The following is an 18,705-nucleotide window of genomic DNA, read 5'->3' as shown; positions in this document are numbered from 1 at the left end:
TTCCTTATCCTAGGCTTATACCTCCTCCGTCTTTTTCTCCCTAAGAAACTGAAAGCTGATCTCTAGGGACTGTGTGTGTGTCTGTGTGTATGTATGTTTTGCAACTCCTTTCTTCTTGTTTATTTTTAACTGAACTGGGTCATGTTGCTGCATGCAGATTTTCTCTAGTTGCGGCAAGTGGGGGCTGTTCTGGCTTCTCATCGCAGTAGCTTCTCTTGTTGCAGAGTATAGACTCTAGAGTGTGCAGGCTCAGTAGTTACCACTTGTAGCTTAGTTGCCTCGTGTCATGTGGGATCTTTGTTCCCCGACCAGGGGTCTGACCTGTATCCCCTGCTTTGGCAGGCGGATTCTTAACCCACTGGACCACCTGGGAAGTCCCAATACCATGCATTTTTTTTTTTTTTTGGTACCATGCATATTTTATCAAAGAAAAAGTGAAGCTTAGCAAGGTTATTTGGTGAAGATCTGAAATTTAAATGTAGGCCTACACTGTTTCCAGTGCTATATAATTTAAAGCACCATTAATTGTTAGAGGCACCATTATTGTATGTACCACGGGAAAAAGAAATTCTGCCAGTTAAATAAAGCACACCATCAGTTGTAAGATACATAGCAATTTCAGAGATTTTAAAAAGCTAAAAAAAAAGTGTGTTATCTTAAGATCAATGAAATTTGTTTTTTTATGCTGCATCATAAATCCAATTGTTTTTGGAGTTGTTGATTTCAAAACATCTATGGAATATCCAACTAAAGCATTTGAAAGTGAAGTCTCTCAGTCGTGTCTGGCTTGTAGCGACTCCATGGACTGCAGCCTACCAGGCTCCTCCATCCATGGGATTTTCCAGGCAAGAGTACTGGAGTGGGCTGCCATAGGCAGTTAAAAATGTAGAATTATAGCTAGTAAGAAAGATGGAAGCTAGAGATAACAAAGGTGAAGGTCCTCTGTGTGTCAGAATCATAATGCAGAAGCAGGCTGGCTAACTGTTTATTTTTTAGTTTTAACAGTCTCTCTGAGTTTATTAATATTATTTATGCCATCTCTTTTAGTCTGTTCTTTGCCTATCGCTCTGTGATGGCGTCTTTTGGTAAACCTTAATATTGCCTTTTATTATTCAGGAGCACTTTTTACCCTCCCCCTTAAATTTCCACAAGCAATGGTCATTTTCTTTTTCTCTCTTCTGTTTACAAACCATGTGGTCTGCCAGCATGTAGTTTCCACAAGGGTGCAATAGGAAGTACACTTTTAAGTCTGGGTAGTGGAAAGCAGGTCTCCAGGGGAGATAGATGATGTGAAGAAATCTCATCTATAGACTTTGGTGATTTCTCTGTTTTTACAGATCCAGCATGTCTGGCTTGCACCTAGTCAAGCAAGGTCGAGACCGGAAGAAAATGGACTCACAGCGAGATTTCACTGTGGCCTCTCCAGCAGAATTTGTTACTCGTTTTGGTGGGAATAAAGTGATTGAGAAGGTAAGTTACAACCTGCTCAATTATTTTTTCAAAAGTCCATGAGATTTAATGCCTCAATTTGTAGTCTGCTGCTGCTGCTGCTGCTGCTAAGTCACTTCAGTCGTGTCCGACTCTGGGCGACCCCATAGACGGCAGCCCACCAGGTTCCCCCATCCCTGGGATTCTCCAGGCAAGTACACTGGAGTGGATTGCCATTTCCTTCTCCAGTGCATGAAAGTGAAAAGTGAAAGTGAAGTTGCTCAGTCGTGTTTGACTCTTAGCGACCCCACGGACTGCAGCCCACCAGGCTCCTCTGCCCATGGGATTTTCCAGGCAAGAGTACTGGAGTGGGTTGCCATTGCCTTCTCTGTGATTTGTAGTCTAGATTTGCTTAAAACTGACATGTGGATTGAATTTCTGAGACTGTGTAGAATTATCCTTTCTGCCTCCCTAGCTTTCTTAAATAATTAAATGATTAAATAACTTCACTATTTTCTGTAATATGTATTTACCACTGATAATTTAATCATAACTAAGTAAGAAGGTGAAGCGATGCCCATAAGTTGCTTTTAGAAAGACTTCAAGGTTTTCCTAGAGTTGGGCTACACTGATCTGAGAGGGTATGAGAAATTGATTAGCTTGTGGGGTGGTGATGAGATCAGTGTCATCGCATTGGGATTTACAGCTAAGGGAGTGGAGAGAGTTTCAGAACAGAAGGCTTAAACAAGTTTGATAACACTGTAACATGGATCCCAGCAGAAATTTGAGATATTTAGAGGGTATATACCACATGAAATACTTAAAGTGATTATAAGTATTTTGAAATGTGAGCAAATCTGAGTCACTTTTGTTCACATCATGTCAGAGCTGAGAGATTGACTTGGTTGCGGTAGCTTACAGAGATTAAAAGTTTAAAGGGTGCAGACCTATATTCCCAATCCTAAAATTATTGCTTTAGCGGCGTACTCCCGTTAGTCTTCCAATGAGGATAGATTACATGTCTCCTCACCTCTGTTATCCTGAGGGTCATGATTGCATTCGAGGAGGTGAAAGATTTGTTTAACAGAGAAGTCTCAGGGTCACTGATCCTTTACTCTTTTTCTTGTGACTATTCTTTCCGGGGCAATTCCTCTACAGTTCTAAGGCATTTGGAGTCAGCATTCTGGAGAGAGGTGTAGGGGTTCTTATACATGTTCAGGGCAGTGTGCCTTATTTCATTTCAGCAGAGAATAGTGCATGACATTACACTGTTAAAAACTTTGCCCAGCTTTGTTTGATATCCATCTTCCCCCTAAAGTTTGTTTCTTCTCTTCGCTAATAATAGGAATGGTAGAATAATTCACAGACTCACAAGATTTTTTTTTTTTAAGTAGTCTTCTTTATTTTTTCAAACTTTTTATTTTGTGTCGGGGTGTAGCCAATTAACCCTGTTCTGACAGTTTCAGGTGAACAGGGAAGGGACTCAGACATGCTTATACATGTATCCGTTCTCCCTCAAGCCCCCCTCCCGTCCAGGCTGCCGCAGAACATTGAGCAGAGGCCCCTGTGCTGTGGGGTAGGTCCTTGTTGATTATCCGTTTAAAATATGGCAGTGTGTCCATGTCCATCCCAAATTCCCCAACTATCTCTTCCCCCCTGGCAACTATAAGTTTGTCCTCTAAGTGGTGAGTCTCTTTCAACTTAGAAGATTTGAGTAACTGACTTTCCCCTTCAGGAAATGAACTAAGAAAGGAGTAAGTTTTAGCTGGCACATATTTTGGACTTTCCAGGTGACTCAGTGGTAAAGAATCCACTGCACTGCAGGAGAGACAGGTTTGATCCCTGGATTGGGAAGATCCCCTGGAGAGGGAAATGGCAACTCACCCCAATATTTCTTGCCTGGGAAATCCCATGGACAATGGAGGCTTGTGGGCTACAGTCCATGGGGTTGTAAGAGTCGTACACAACTTAGCAACTAAACAACAACAACAGCATTGAAGTATTTGCTTTGCTAACATCTTAAAATATCCCTTGACCATGCAGGAGTTGGTTCTTAATTGCCTAGACCAGCAATACAGATTCCTAATTGAAACTCTGGCTTTTCAGAGAAAGATTTACAAAAATGTTTTTCTTGTTTTCCTCCATCTTTGCCTGCCTTTTCTACTTTTCTTTGCAATTCCCATCCCCCAACTCTGCCAGGTTCTCATTGCCAACAATGGCATTGCAGCTGTGAAATGCATGAGGTCCATCCGCCGGTGGTCTTATGAGATGTTTCGAAATGAACGTGCAATCCGATTTGTTGTCATGGTCACACCTGAAGACCTGAAAGCCAATGCAGGTAAGTTATTAAACATTAAGAAAGCATCATCCTCAAACGTAAAACAATGACTGGCACAACCTTTAAGGAAGAGGATGTTAACTTGGGGGATTCCCAAACCCAAGGACTTGTCTTTTAAAAAGTATCAATAATAGGCACAGACCAGGATGTACTCTACATAGCCTCAACATAAACTCCTCTTTCTAAGTAAAAATAGGTGTTAATTTAACCAAAGTGTTGATTTGGGTTTTCAGTGTTATTTACTAGGTCACATTCTTATAGCATGTTTAAGTAGAAAGGATTGGAAGGAAGTGCCATTTCCCTTATGAACTACATTGAATTTTAGGGAATTTCAGTATTAAGATTCTTTTTCCCCCTCCTCCTGGGTATAGAGACCTCTTAGGACCCAAGTAAGTTTTACTCTGTAGGTTCTTCTGCATATTCTCCATGCTTAGATGGCCCTCCATCTGAGAGTGGTAGGTTATTGTAGACTGTTGGTTGGTAGAGTTGAAAGATTGTAGCTAGTACTTCTGCTTCATACTTTAATAAAAAATAGTTTCATTTATGTATTCATTTTGGCTGCACTGGGTCATTTCCTTGCTGCATGGGCTTTTCTTTAGTTGTGGCAAGCTGGGGCTCCTCTGTGCTGTGCTGTGTGGGCTTCTCGTTGCAATGGCTGCTCTTGCTGTAGAGCATGGGCTCTAGGGTGTGTAGGCGCCGTAGCTGTAGTTCTCGGTCTCTAGAGTACACAGATTTAGTGGCGCATGGACTTAGTCGCTCTGTGTCATGTGGTATCTTCCTGAACCAGGCATCCAACCTGTGTCTTTAAAGAGTCGTCTTTTAAAACTCATTTTGGTCTTTATATGTACTCTCTGTATTGAGACAATGATATTAAGACTATTCCTAAGCAGTAAGGGTTATTATATTGTCTTTAGAAAAAGAGAAGGCACCAGTGATTGGAAAGCAGATGTTATTCATTCATTTAGATTGATCCTTCAGCATCTTTGAGCTGCAGTCTTGTATCTGTACAAGGAAAGTCATGTCCGTTTCACTGGATAGTTGTAAAGAAGAAATTGTCTATAATAAATGTAAGCTACCTTGCATGATTTCTTTTTCCTTATTTCTATTTGGTGCTCCTATTAATTCATCTATTCATTCACTCAGTGAGCATGGAGACCCACAGTTTAATAAGCTGTGATCTTGCTCTAGGAAACAAATAATTTTAATACAATGAGGTAAGTGCTGTAATAGGAATATGTACAGGGTGCTATGAGAACACAAAGATGAGACATCTTAACTCTGGTCCCGGCTCTTGGGTTAAGAGTTAAGAGGAGTTAACAGAGGTAAGAGAGCTTTCTGGAGGTGCTTATATCTCCCTGAGAATGAGTAAGAGTTAGTGAAGCAGTTAGGGGTAAGACAAGGGTGTTATAGGCAGACAGAACATATATGCAAATATTTGAAGGTGTGACACAGGGGTTATCTGGAAACTGCAGATGGCTTGTTAAAGTACAAGACATGATCTAGTGTTTGTCAAGGATGGTCTTGTTTTTTATCCTTAAAAGCATGAGCTTTATCTTTTTAGGTATGTGTGTGTGTGTCTCTGTGTCTGCGTGTATATTGGACATTAAAGATTTGCATTTTAATTGAAGTGGTTTTTTTTCACAATTCAAATGTGGAAGAGCATAATGAATTCCTTCTCATCTATCTGTTACCCAAAATCAACTTCTTTCAGCTATATTTAAACCTCCTCTCTCCTCCAAGCATAATTTCTAAAGCAAATATTTATTGCATCTGTAAATATTTCAATGTGTATCTTATCTAAAATTTAGATACCTTTAACATATATGTGTAAATAATTGGATGATTCAGGTAGCAACTTGAAAGATCTGCTTGTGGCAGGTAATACTGGAGGATGTGATAACTGGCAAGATTTTAAACTCTCAGTTTGGCTTCATGTGATATGTGGGTTTTAATTCTTGAATCTTTCGCTTAATCAGAGTTAAGTGAAAGAAGCCACCTTAGTGAGAAGCCTGCACTTCCTTACACTTAACCTGTTGACCTCAAAAATATTGGGCAATTGCACCTCATTCCTATAGTCATTTGTTACATACTCTTATTTGGAATAAGCATGATGAGCACCTCTCCACTCAGCTCCGTTCATACAATCACAGATAACTGTGCCAAAAACCAACAGCAGAAGAAATATGAAGAGGCCATCCCAGCATTAAGAGATATTCCTGTTAGTTGAAGTAAACCAAATGTTCTCTCTTGCAACCAAACCATTTTCCACTAAAAACTGAATTGTATGTTAACAACTAATGTCAAACATCCACTATAAATTTCGACATCATGACATAAAATTTCGACCATCATAATTTTAATATCCAGTACTGAAATGTAAAATAATAACGTAAGTTGAACTTCTCTTAGATTAAGTTCTATTAATATTTTAAATATTATCAAATAGTAGTTACTAGTGGACAGAATAAATAAAATACTGGATTACCATATGGCAAGTATCCCTCCAAAAAAAGTAGCAGTGGACATTTATTATCTCACAGTTTCTATAGCTGGGTCTGTGACTTCAGGTTGTCACTAGGCTGGCGTCAGTGTTCGCGTGGGGCTGCCGTCTCATCCGAGGCTCAGCTCGGGATGGATCTGCGTTCAAGCTCACATGGTTGGTTGTTGGCAGCACTCCGTTTTCTGTGGGCTGTCGGACTGAGGGCCTGAATGTGTCGCTGATTATTGGCTAGAGACAGCTCTTGGCTCCTTGCCATGTGGGCCATCCCCAAAGGACTTCCTGCTTCCTCCAAGCCAGCAAGGAAAAGTCTCCCAGTGAGATGGGCTCCATTCTTTTTCAAAATATTGTATTGATTTATTTTTATTTTTGGCCGTGCTGGGTCTTCGTTGCCATGTAGCCTTTTCTCTCGCTACTCTGATCAGGGCTACTCTCTCTTGCAGCGCACAGTCTTCTCACTGTGTGGCTTCTCGTTGCAGAGCACAGGCTCTGGAGCTCGTGGGCTTCAGTAGTTGCAATTCCCAGGCTTTAGAGCACAAGCTTAATAATCGCGGCACACAGGCTTAGTTGCTCTGCAGCTTGTGGGATCTTTTCAAGGGACACGGGTTCCTTCCCTGGTCTGGGATGATCCCATGTGCCGTGGAGCAGCTAAGCCGGTGCTCCGCAACTGCGGAGCCAGAGAGCCTCAGCTCCTGAAGCCCGCACGCCTGGAACCTTTGCTGTGCAGCGAAAGAAGCCACCTCAGTGAGAAGCCTGCACATTGCAGTGAAGAGTCACCCCAGTGCCTGTGCCTGGGGAAAGCCCACGTGCAGCAATAGAGCCCTATCATAGCAACCAACCGCCCCCCAAAAAAATCTGTTTAAAAAATAGGGTGGAGATGGACCTTGAGCAGATTATTTAACTGCTCCAAGACATAATTCCCTTTAAACTGGATGCTCATAATACCTATTATAGAAAGGATTATGGAGTATTAAATGAAGTAATGTATATAAAGAGCTTAATACAGTCTACATTGCAGCTGCTCTGCCACAGTTACTGCCAGAAAAGGAAGAAACATCAGGTGACAGATTTGAAAGGGGATACTGTGCCCCATCCCAAAAAAAGATAAGGAAGGAAAGAAGTTAGCTTTTTAAGTATCTTTCATATATGTAGTATCCTCAACATTTCAGATAAACAAATGTTTTTCAAGCACTTAACAGACTCCTGTAACTCACCTTTCCTGTTTAGCAAGTCTGCAAACCCTCCAGTCTCTCCTTGGTTTCCTCATTTTGTCCCGGCCTTATACCAGGAAAGGGGCCTTCTCAGAATATAGTGCAAGTTAAAGATGAAAGGTGTGATAGAACTTTTTCTCCGAGTAGAATAATGGGCCTCTCAGTGACACATTGTCCTTAATATAGAGGTCATGATGACTCTTCAAAAAGCTCACACAGTGAAATGTTCGAGAACTGCTGCTTAGTGTCAGAGCTTCCTCACTATGAGATATCACATTTTAGTGCCTGTGACTTAACAAAGAGCCTCCAAATGAATGGTTCTGGAAGTTATCCCATGAATGTAGTTTGTCCCATGATTACATATGATGGTACCTGTCTTTTGTGTAGTTTTTTCTCTGATGTTACATTTCTGAAAGTAAATTTAATTATTGTTAATGTGCTTGTGTTTCCAGAATACATCAAGATGGCAGATCACTATGTGCCCGTGCCAGGAGGCCCCAACAACAACAACTATGCAAATGTGGAGTTAATTCTTGACATTGCTAAAAGGATCCCAGTACAAGTAAGACATGCCAGCATCTCCTTGAAAACCAAATTCAGCCTTTAAAAACAAAATTTTTTTTTATTGGAGTATGTTTAATTTAAAATGTTATGTTTCTGTACAGCAAAGTGAATCAGTTATCCATAGACATATATCCACTATTATTTTTATGTTTTGGAGAATAAAACATATTCTCAGTTTTATGTCAGTTGCTTCATTTGCAAATATCTTCTCCCGTTCTGAAAATTGTCCTTCACCTTGCTTATGGTTTCCTTTGCTGTGCAGAAGCTTTTACGTTTGATTAGGTCCCATTTGTTAATTTTTGTTTCTATTTTCATTACTCTAGGAGGTGGATCAAAAAAGATCCTGCTGCGATTTATGTCAAAGAGTATTCTGTGTTTTTCTCTAAGAGTTTTATAGTGTCTGGCCTTTTGTTCAGGTCTTCCACTGTTTTTTAGATTCTTTCCCCATATAGGTCATTATAGATTATTGAGAAGCGTTCCCTGTGCCAAATTCAACCATTTTACAATTAGGCACAAGGGGATAGCCAGTGAAGAAATTTTAAGTTTATATAAAGCACCTTTTCTGAACCTTGATAAGAGCCTTTATATGGGATATACAGAGAGGGAAAAGAAAGATGAGAAGAGTGGAATGAGTCACCATAAAGTAAACATAATCTAAACAAGAGGTTTATAAGGGTCTTTCAGAGATTATTCTATCCATTTCACCTTCAAACTCCCAGTAAGTGAAGGTTACCAATTTCCAATGAAATACTCTTAGTCCACAATACGATAGTGTAGAAGGAGGTTTTTTAATTCTCTTTCACATTGTTATAGAGAGTTTAGGGTAAGTGTTTTAAAGCCCAAAGAGGAAAAAAACTTGAGATTTGTATGGCAATATAACCACTAGATATGGTGGAATTGGGTGGCCAAAGTAATGCAATCTACAAAAGAAAACCAGCATTTCTAGAAGAGGCTCTGTAGTGTAGTTGAAAGGCTGTGAACTGACTTTCCTGAAGATTAACAGTACCAGCTGGATCTTAACATCCGTTTCAACTTGTTTTTTATATCTTCAGAGGTTTTACCACAGTCGACTGCTTATTGTTGTTCTGTAAAAAGTTGGCCAAAAATCAGGCATAAAAGCTGAATTAAGCATTAGGCTGCTGTGGCACTATTGTACCTCATGAAGTACGGCCAGTCTTGGTTAGAAAGGAATACAGTTGAATCGTGTTCTTTTTACTGTGAATTTTAAGAATGAATCATATTGTGTTCCCTTGTAGGCAGTTTGGGCCGGCTGGGGTCATGCTTCTGAGAATCCCAAGCTCCCAGAACTTCTTTTGAAAAATGGCATTGCCTTCATGGGTAAGCCTTTCTGACGTACTGTTCCTGTTTTTCTGTTTCTCTCTGTCATTTTGGTCCATATTTCCCCTCTCTATTTTGCTTTTCTTCTGTTTAACATGTACTAGGCTTTTATTTTTCATCAATCCGTAACTCTGAGAGTAACCTTCTTCTTCATTTTCTTTTTCTCCTACCATTATCACTTCTTACATTTTGTATCTTGATTGTGTTTTCTGTCCCTGGGTTCTTTTCTATGAGATATGGAGGAGGCTCTGCTATCCAGAACACTGGCCTTTAAAAACTTTGTCATTAACCTTAAGAAAACATGTGGAGAAAGGACCTATTTTTATGTAGAAAAGATGATTAAATACTTAGGATACCCTGGCAGTGTGCCCTTAAATATGAATCAGTACCTTCACATTTAAGCATATAGGTTGTATTCCTGTAAGTGAGGGTTATTTCTTCTGACTTCTCTGCTCTCCTATAGAGAGAGAAAAATCAAGGTTATATGGCGGTAAGTGTTTCTGTCTTTGTCTCAATGATGATTATGCTTTGTAAAACCTATTAATGATAAATCTTCCTTTTGGGTTTCCCTAAGTCCAAGGAGAGTATACTAATTTAGACTTGAACCCTAAAACTTTATTGTCCTTATTTCAGGATAATCATTAAAAAAAGAGAAGACTTTGTTAATCTGGTAGAGTTGGATCATGAAGGATGATTTGTCAGTGATTTAATTCAGCATATATTTACATATATTGAATTCTCTCTGTGTGTAAAAATTTGCTACATTAGGTTCTGTAAAGGCTCATACAAAGGCTGTTTGGCTCATACAAAGATGAGCCAAAACATAGCAGTCCCTGTAATCAAGTTTCTGATATGGATGATATGCGATGTGGGGGATACAAGACAAATACAAAAATAATTATATGAAAGACAAAATACTTGGGAAAGAAATGAGGCCAAAATGTTACAGTCAGGATTCTTTTCTTGTTTTGTTTTTAGGTCCTCCAAGCCAAGCCATGTGGGCTTTGGGGGATAAGATTGCATCTTCCATAGTGGCTCAAACTGCTGGTATCCCAACTCTTCCATGGAGTGGCAGTGGTAAGAAATTTTATTTCTTGTTTGTATCTTAAAGTGCAGAAAAGCTCAGTAGGGTATTTGGGACTATGGCTGGGGGCTTAAGCCTGCTTTAAAATGTATTAAATATTTGACAAGAAATAGAATTCAAGTTGATTGATTGGTAGCTTGTATCTCCTGGCTTAATTGCTGTATCTGTGATTCTATCATGTCTTAAGCATATGCGTGTTGTCAGGCCCGAGAGCCTCTTCCATCTTTGTCAAGGGGAGTGCTAACCTTCTCTCCTTTCATACAACATTCTATCATGTCTTAAGAATGTAAATTTTGTACAGAGATGCTAAACAGTAATGTAAATAATCTTGGGACTTAATTTGGAAAAACTCTGAGAAAACTCATCTGGTTCTGTGGATTCAGATCTATGCTAGGATAGATCTTCCTAGTCTAGGATCTTCCTCAGAGATGGTCTTCTTAGGTGGAATAGGCCTTTGAACTTGCCTGGGAGATGACTGAAATCACTAAGAAAAAGCCAAAACCCACTTACTCAGATATTTGCCTGCCAGTATTTTCTTTCTTTCTTTTTGTTTATTCAGTCTTTATATTTTGAAAATTTTTATATTGGCATATAGTTGATTAACAATGTTGTGTTAGTTTCAGGTGTACAGCAAAGTGATTCAGTTACATGGATCCATGTATGTGTTCTTTTTGGCCAGTATTTTCTTAATGTGAGCCCATAATCTGTTGACAGTTTGTTTTGCCTATTTAATACCATTCAACCACTCATTTGTCCTGAAAACTGAGGTCAATAATCAACATTTCTTCCAAGCATGCAGAAGCCTGATTTTTTTCTAAAAATGATTTATTCTTGACAGATCCCTTAAAGAGTGCCATGTGGATTACTAGAGCTGACAGTATTATGAACTTCTGTTTCTCGGTCCTCAAGCATAGGGAGCAGACACACACTAAAACCTCTTACAGATGGGAACTACTGTTGTCTTGAGTCTGAACAGATTTGAACTCTTGTTACTCTGGCTCTCCAGGGGGATTGCAATATCCTTTGCAGACCTGCTGGGTCAAACAGTTTAAAATAAAAGGTTGAGCTTGTTCTTGTTTGAATGGAGAGGCTGTACCATTCCCCTTGTGGCTGAGTACAGGGACAGTCAGGAAGCTTGGAGTTGTGACTCTGCTGAGGCCAATAAAACCTCCATTTCCATTTCCAAGGGCTCATAAAGATTGAATTATTTCTCAGACCTCTGGCCCTGGAGCAGGCCTGAACACACAAATCGAAGATACTTTGCTTGCTGAGTTTCTGTGAGAAGTTTGGCCTGCTTTTTTTGTTTGTCTTGTATGCAGGTCCTTTTGTTTTTTGGTTTTTTTTTTTAAGTTGCTGCCTATTATCTCTCTTGACTTTCCAGCATCAGAACCCAAGTGGCCAGATCTTGATATTAGGTAAATCCTGCTAACTCCAAGGACTGATCAGGGTTTTATGGTATTCTTCTTTCTCACATCTACCCTCAAGTTTGAATAAATATGAAAACATTTTAAAGAAGGTATAAAGAAGAAAATCGACAAGAACAGAAGTTCTTGTAGCCGCTTTTAAGTCACTGTTATCTATTGTAGGTCTTTGTGTGGACTGGCACGAAAATGATTTTTCAAAACGAATTTTAAACGTTCCTCAGGAACTATATGAAAAAGGTTATGTGAAGGATGTGGATGATGGGCTGAAGGTAGGTTACTAACTCTGGGGCGTGATCGTTTTCAACAGACTAATTATAGTCCCAAATATGGGGATTTGGAGCCTGGTTTATGATGTATACCCATGATAGTGTTAGGGTTATAAGACCAAGAGATGTAGTTTATGTAATAGAATGAGGAAGTGACCTACGTTTCACAAAAACAACTTAAATTTGCTTTGAAGCAAGCCACTCACCTGGACAGAACACTTCTTAGGTGGTTAAATCACAACTTTAAGGAGGTCCTGATTCTTTCTCCACCGTGTGTGTGTGTGTGTGTGTAAGCCACTCACCTGGACAGAACACTTCTTAGGTGGTTAAATCACAACTTTAAGGAGGTCCTGATTCTTTCTCCACCGTGTGTGTGTGTGTGTGTGTGTGTGTGTGTGTGTGTGTGTGTGCAGGGGGGTGGTGGAGTTAGGGGCAAACCACTTTTTGCCCTGCTTGAGTTCAGAACCAAGAACCCTGGATGGTGATGAAGATGTCTTAGCTGTGCAGCGACAGCGACAGTCAGATTCGTAAAGTGAACGTCAGTTAAGCAGGCTCGCTCGCTGGTTACTGGCAGTGTGAGTAATCACAGAGACGGCTTTTGCCATCGGGTTTATTGTATGACTGAGAGCTGAGAAAGAACATGTGTTCTGTGTAGTGGGCTGATCTCAAAGGGGAAAAGGCTGCGCTATACACGCTCAGCTTCTCCTTCTGAACTGACAGATCAGAGGTTCATTCTTTTTCCTTTGGAGAGGAGTGAGGGAGGGAGCTGATAGAGGCTGAAACTGTTCTTCTAATTATTGTCTGTCCATGTAGAAACATGCACCGAAGCAAAAAGAGATCTTTTCTTCAACATTATTTTTTCTTTCCTTCACAGTCCCCTCCAGTTATTTCTCCTTTCACTTTTTACGTAGTTGGAAGAGTCAGTTATGCCACCAGGGAGATGATCAAAGAGCTATATTTTAGAAAAGCACGCTCCTCATGTTTGACTCATGTGTAATAAATCCAAGAGGAACACTGAATGTTCAACTGATTTTGCTCTGTTGCTTGCATTTCAAGTTAAGCATCCTGTAACCTCCTTAAAAGAAAGAATTAATATTTCTAATTGAATTGCTGCTGTGTATTCTATTTGCTATAATTTGCAAAAGAGTAGAAACCCTTTGTAGGGTATTAACTATATTGCTTATCAGTTAAAATTCCTTTTTTTCCTGGTTATAATTATAAACAGAGAATTTTTGCCAGGCTTTTTTGGTTCATAGATTCATTTAATGATAGTCTTTATTAATAGATTCCCATAACTATTATGATAATTATAAAATTACAGTCTTACTGTATGTATTATTTTTATAATCCAAGATTTCTTCTTCCTATATATAAGAATTTTCCTCGTGGCAGTAAAATTTTTCTAAGATACTTTAAATGGATGACCTGTGTCTAGAACTTAGGTATGTATTTTAAAGGCCTGCCTTGTTCTTATATCATGTGGGCTATCTTCTTTTTCAGTCTTTCCCACATTTGTGCCTGCTTCTTCAATCATTTATCACCCAGTAACTGAGTTCATGCTGATTTTGCTTTTAAGCATAGAAGTTAAGAAAATTTAGAAGAAATGGGACTATGACTGAAGGATTTTCATCCCTAGAACTACTGACAAAAATTAAAATTTGAAATGGTCTTTTTCTGGTGACACATTTTTTAGATGTTTTTATAATGTAAACTGTAAAAGACTAGAATGTTTCAACAAAGGAATGACTCAGTTATTTTAACTTATGGTTAACTTTTCCCCAATCTGCTTTTTGCCTTAGCTACAATATGGATATCTTCCATATTATTACATGTAAAGGCTACCACAGACCTTTTAATAATAGCATAGCAGTCTAATAAATACGTATATCTTGACTTAATTGGCTCCTTACTTAATGGGTATATAATTAAATATTTTAAAAGTTTTGGGATCATCATCTTATAAAATACTGTAAATATGACAAGCACATTTAGAGCATTTGTTTAAAATTAGTTTTCTGACTATTAATGTTTTGGTATCTTATTATTTTTATCTTTTATAAAAAGTCGAGTGAGAAAAAATTTCTCGATATGTGAGAATCCTGGTTTGTTGAGTCTTCTGTGTTGTCAGAAGATCAGAAGCTGTGCTGAGGTGGTCAGCTTATATTAAGTGAACTGCCTGTGGTTTTTTTGTCTTTTTTAAAAATAAAAGTTATGGAACAAAGAAAATGTACACTTCAGTAAACTTTTAAGAAATAAAATAAAAATTATGGGTAATGCACAAATTCTTGCATATTATAAGAAATTCTAACAATACAGTAATATATACAGTAAAAAGTGAAAGTTTATATCTACTCATCTTCCCTGAATAAATCACCAGTGGTGGATAGTCTAGACTTGTTTTTTGTACTTACATATATAAGTGTATGAATGTATACATAATTTTATATATATATATACACACATGTATGTGTATATTTTTTACTTTGTTTTTGACCTATATGGGATTACTTTAGATTGAACAATACAAAATTGCCAATATAGAACCATTTTTTACCTACCAAAAAATACAGTTTCTTTTGGGACTTTTCTGGCGGTCCGGTGGTTAAGAATCTGCCTTGCAATACAGGGGACTTCGTTTTGATCCCTGGTCAGGGAACTAAGGGCCCACGTGCCACAGAGCAGCTGACCCCACACACCACAGCTTGGGAGTAACTAAGCCCGCACACCACAGCCAGAGAGTCCGTGGGCCACAGAGACAGACCCCACAGGCCACATCTGAGACCCATCGCTGCTGAATAAATGAAGAAGTATTTTTTTAAAAAAGACAAACACAGTTTCTTTTGGATCAACCCAGTACTACAAATACTATTCTGGTACTTTTTTTCTCATCTAATACCATTTCTTCAGGATCTTTCTTTTTTTTTTTTTACTGTATATATTAATAGACCTACCAGATGACAGCATTTTTTTAAAGGGAGAAAATGCCAGTTTTCTCCTTCTCTACTAATACCATTCTCACTTCAATTTTTCTCTTTCTTCTTGAAGGCAGCGGAGGAAGTTGGATATCCAGTAATGATCAAGGCTTCAGAAGGAGGAGGAGGGAAGGGAATCAGAAAAGTCAACAATGCAGATGATTTCCCTAACCTCTTCAGACAGGTGGAGTACAAGTTGTCGTTCTTTATTTGAACTAATATGTATATCAGAGATATGTGATTTAATTCACACTATAATTTGGATGTCTAGAAAATATTTAAACTTTTTGTCTGTAACTAATCGAATCATTCCCTTTAGCCTCTACTTACTTAGTAGCAGGGGGAAGAAATATCAGTGAAATGTCCAATTCAGTCTAAGGTTTTATTCATTTAGCTAATTCAAGCAGTAATTATTCTCTCTTATATAAAACTGCTCAGTTTCTCAGATAGCTCTTCCCTATATGATTTGTGTGGCTCATAGGCCTTCTGAGTAACAAGGAAGACTCAGTACCTTCCTGATTTTTTTTGCCCTGCTTGTGCTGACATTTTAGATAAAGTATGTGGGATGGTTAATTCCTGATCTGGATGCTCTTGGCTTGGCCTCACTCAGGCTCTCTGAAATTAAGTAATGCTGAAAATTCTCCAAGCTAGGTTTCAACAGTACATAAACTGAGAACTTCCAGATGTTCAAGCTGGATTTAGAGAAGGCAGAGGAACCAGAGATCAAATTGCCAACATCCACTGGATCATAGAAAAAGCAAGAGAGTTCCAGAAAAACATCTACTTCTGCTTCATTGACTGTACCAAAGCCTTTGACTGTGTGGATCACAACAAACTGGAAAATTCTTCAAGAGATGGGAATACCAGACCACCTCACCTGCCTCCTCAGAATCTGTATGCAGGTCAAGAAGCAACAGTTAGAACCAGACATGGAACAACGGATTGCTTCCAAATTGGGAAAGGAATACATCAAGGCTATATATTGTCACCTTGCTTATTTAACTTATATGCAGAGTACATCTTGTGGAATGCTGGGTTGGATGAGGCACAAGCTGGAATCAAGATTGCAGGGAGAAATATCAGCCTCAGATATGCAGATGACACCACCCTTATGGCAAAAAGTGAAAGGCATAAAGAGCCTCTTGAAGGTGAAAGAGTGAGTGAAAAAGCTGGCTTAAAACTCCACATTCAAAAAACTAAGATCATGGCATCTGGTCCCGTCACTTTATGGCAAATAGATGGGGAAACAGTGGAAACAGTGACAGACTTTATTTTCTTGGGCTCGAAAATCACTGCAGATGGTGATTGCAGTCATGAAATTAAAAGACGCTTGCTCCTTGGAAGAAAAGCTATGACCAACCTAGACAGCATATTAAAAAGCAGAGACATTACTTTACTGACAAAGGTCCGTCTGGTCAAAGCTATGTCTTTTCCAGTAGTCATATATATAGATGTGAGATTTGGACCATAAAGAAAGCTCAGTGCTGAAGAATTGATGCTTTTGAACTGTGGTGTTGGAGAAGACTCTGTAGGATCCCTTGGACAGCAAGAAGATCAAACCAGTCAATCCTAAAGGAAATCAGTCCTGAGTATTCATTGGAAGGATTGATGCTGAAGCTCCAATACTTTGGCCACCTGATGCAAAGAACTGACTCATTAGAAAAGACCCTGATGCTAGGAAAGATTGAGGGCAGGAGGAGATGGGGGTGATAGAAGATGAGATGGTTGGATGGCATCACCAGCTTAACAGACATGAGTTTGAGTAGGCTCCGGGAGTTGGTGATGGACAGGGAAGCCTGGTGTGCTACAGTCCGTGAGGTCGCAAAGAGTTGGACAGATCTGAGCAACTGAACTGAACTGAAAATTAATTCAATAGAGGGGTTTAATGGCATCTTAGATGCAATTGAAGAAAGAATTAGTAACTGGAAGACAAGTCAGAAGAAAGCTCAGACTGAAGCATGAAGAGACAAAAAGGATGAAAAATACAGAAAAGAGCTTGTGAGATTATGTGCAAAGATGACCATGATAACTCTTCTCATCCCTATATACACTTCCTTCATAGTATGATTTCGCCTTCTTCCCATAAAGAAATAGTGACTTTTATTCCTTCCACCCTTTGAATTTTGGTTGACCTTGTGACTTCTGTTGACCAATAGAATACAGTAGAAATGGTGACTAGTTTCAAAACCAAAGCTGCAAGTGGTTTCTGGTTTCTGCCCTTGGCCTTTTGGAATGAGCCTCCAGGCTCGCTTGTGAAGAGCATAGTCTATGCTTCTGGAAAAAGAGAGGCCACAGAAAGCAGAGATGAATTGTCTCATCTGAGGCTTCCTAGACCTGACAGTTTCATCTACACCTTGGAGACATGTACATGAGTTCATATTAAACCATCCAAGCCTAGTTAAGTTGCTAGATGGCTAACTCCCTGAATGGCTCCAAGTCAAGATCAGCAGAGGAACTGCCCAACTGAGCCCAGCTCAAATTGCTGTAAGCAAGCAAAATGGTTAGTGCCCTAAGTCACTGAAATTTTGGTGGTTTGATGGGCGTCAATGGATAGCTGACCTAGAAACTGAAACCTAATGGTGTAATGCTGCCCTGGAAAAAAAAGTAAACTATGTGGCATTTGCTTTGAGACTGGCTTATATGTGAAGGCTGGAAAAGATGGTAAGGAGCTTGGTAATGAAGCCTAGAAGAATGATAAACAAACTTTTAGTGCAGGATGGAACGGAAATGAGGGGAAAGGTCACCCATGTTCTGTAATGATGAAACAGTTACCTGAGACTGTATTAGAAAGTAGAGACTATATTGAACTTGTAGATCTACTTAAAGAGATCTGTTTAGATAAAGTGTTAAAAGTATCTGTTTGATGCTTATGATTTCTTTTTAACTATAAAAAAGAGGTGAACTCAAAAAGGTGTTCCAAACCTGTTGAGTTTAAAAATAGAACTGTTTCTCATTACCGATCTCTCTGACTGGCAAAAAATTTTCAAAGTAAAAAATGACTTCAGAGTAGAGGCCAAATCCAGAGTGCCTGGGAGATCCTTTAAGACCTCAGAAATAATTTAAGAGCTAGAACAAAAAAAGGGCTTCTAAGAATTTTAAAGATGTTGTCCCACAGCAGCCTGACATGCCCGAGGTATAGAGAGGTCTGTGCAGAAAAGTTATGGATTTGTTTTTGGGGCAAGAAGTGAATTTTCAATATGATTCATAGGAAACTCATAAATTTTTTAAGATACGTATATTGACGAATGTACCAAAGGGACTGCAAGGAACAGAGACAGTTCAAACTTTAAAGAGGCCTCAGAACTTTCAATTTTCTATGAACAGGAAGCAGACTGGGAAAGTTGTTCAGTTGTAAGCATTAGTCATTTCTTGTAGTAAGGGAGATTTTTCAGGACCCCGGTGGGCTGCTAAGAACAGAGGGGAGCCATGGTTTAGAAAGCCACTCCCAGGGATCAGAATTGGACCACAGAGAAAAGCAAAACAAGTTCCATGCCTGTGGAGTAAGGAAACCTGACGACATCTACCCATCTGGACTTCAGAATTATTGTGGACCAGTGACTATTAATGTACCTCCTATTGTTTC

At 39.1% G+C, this 18,705-nt stretch overlaps 1 protein-coding gene and 1 non-coding gene across 6 annotated transcripts in view; one reads left to right on the top strand and one right to left on the bottom strand.

Moving 5' to 3' along the window:
• The window catches only part of ACACA (acetyl-CoA carboxylase alpha), a 277,348-nt gene that overhangs the window by 86,670 nt on the left and 171,973 nt on the right, over positions 1 to 18,705 (top strand). For all 5 annotated transcript variants that reach the window (XM_061142719.1, XM_061142724.1, XM_061142721.1 and 2 more), the window contains 7 exons: positions 1,338 to 1,470; positions 3,628 to 3,766; positions 7,927 to 8,036; positions 9,295 to 9,376; positions 10,355 to 10,453; positions 12,047 to 12,153; positions 15,196 to 15,306. In XM_061142719.1, the coding sequence (XP_060998702.1) occupies positions 1,338 to 1,470; positions 3,628 to 3,766; positions 7,927 to 8,036; positions 9,295 to 9,376; positions 10,355 to 10,453; positions 12,047 to 12,153; positions 15,196 to 15,306 (781 nt within the window). The remainder of the gene's footprint in view (positions 1 to 1,337; positions 1,471 to 3,627; positions 3,767 to 7,926; positions 8,037 to 9,294; positions 9,377 to 10,354; positions 10,454 to 12,046; positions 12,154 to 15,195; positions 15,307 to 18,705) is intronic.
• On the bottom strand, positions 10,600 to 10,727 carry LOC133058211 (U6atac minor spliceosomal RNA). The gene has a single exon (XR_009693313.1). It is a non-coding gene; the product is annotated as a U6atac minor spliceosomal RNA (small nuclear RNA).

This window comes from Dama dama, chromosome 5 (assembly GCF_033118175.1).
Source record: "Dama dama isolate Ldn47 chromosome 5, ASM3311817v1, whole genome shotgun sequence".
Classification (NCBI taxonomy): domain Eukaryota; kingdom Metazoa; phylum Chordata; class Mammalia; order Artiodactyla; family Cervidae; genus Dama; species Dama dama.
The sequence above is the reverse complement of the archived record's forward strand: the minus strand, read 5'-3'. Positions and strand labels throughout refer to the sequence as shown.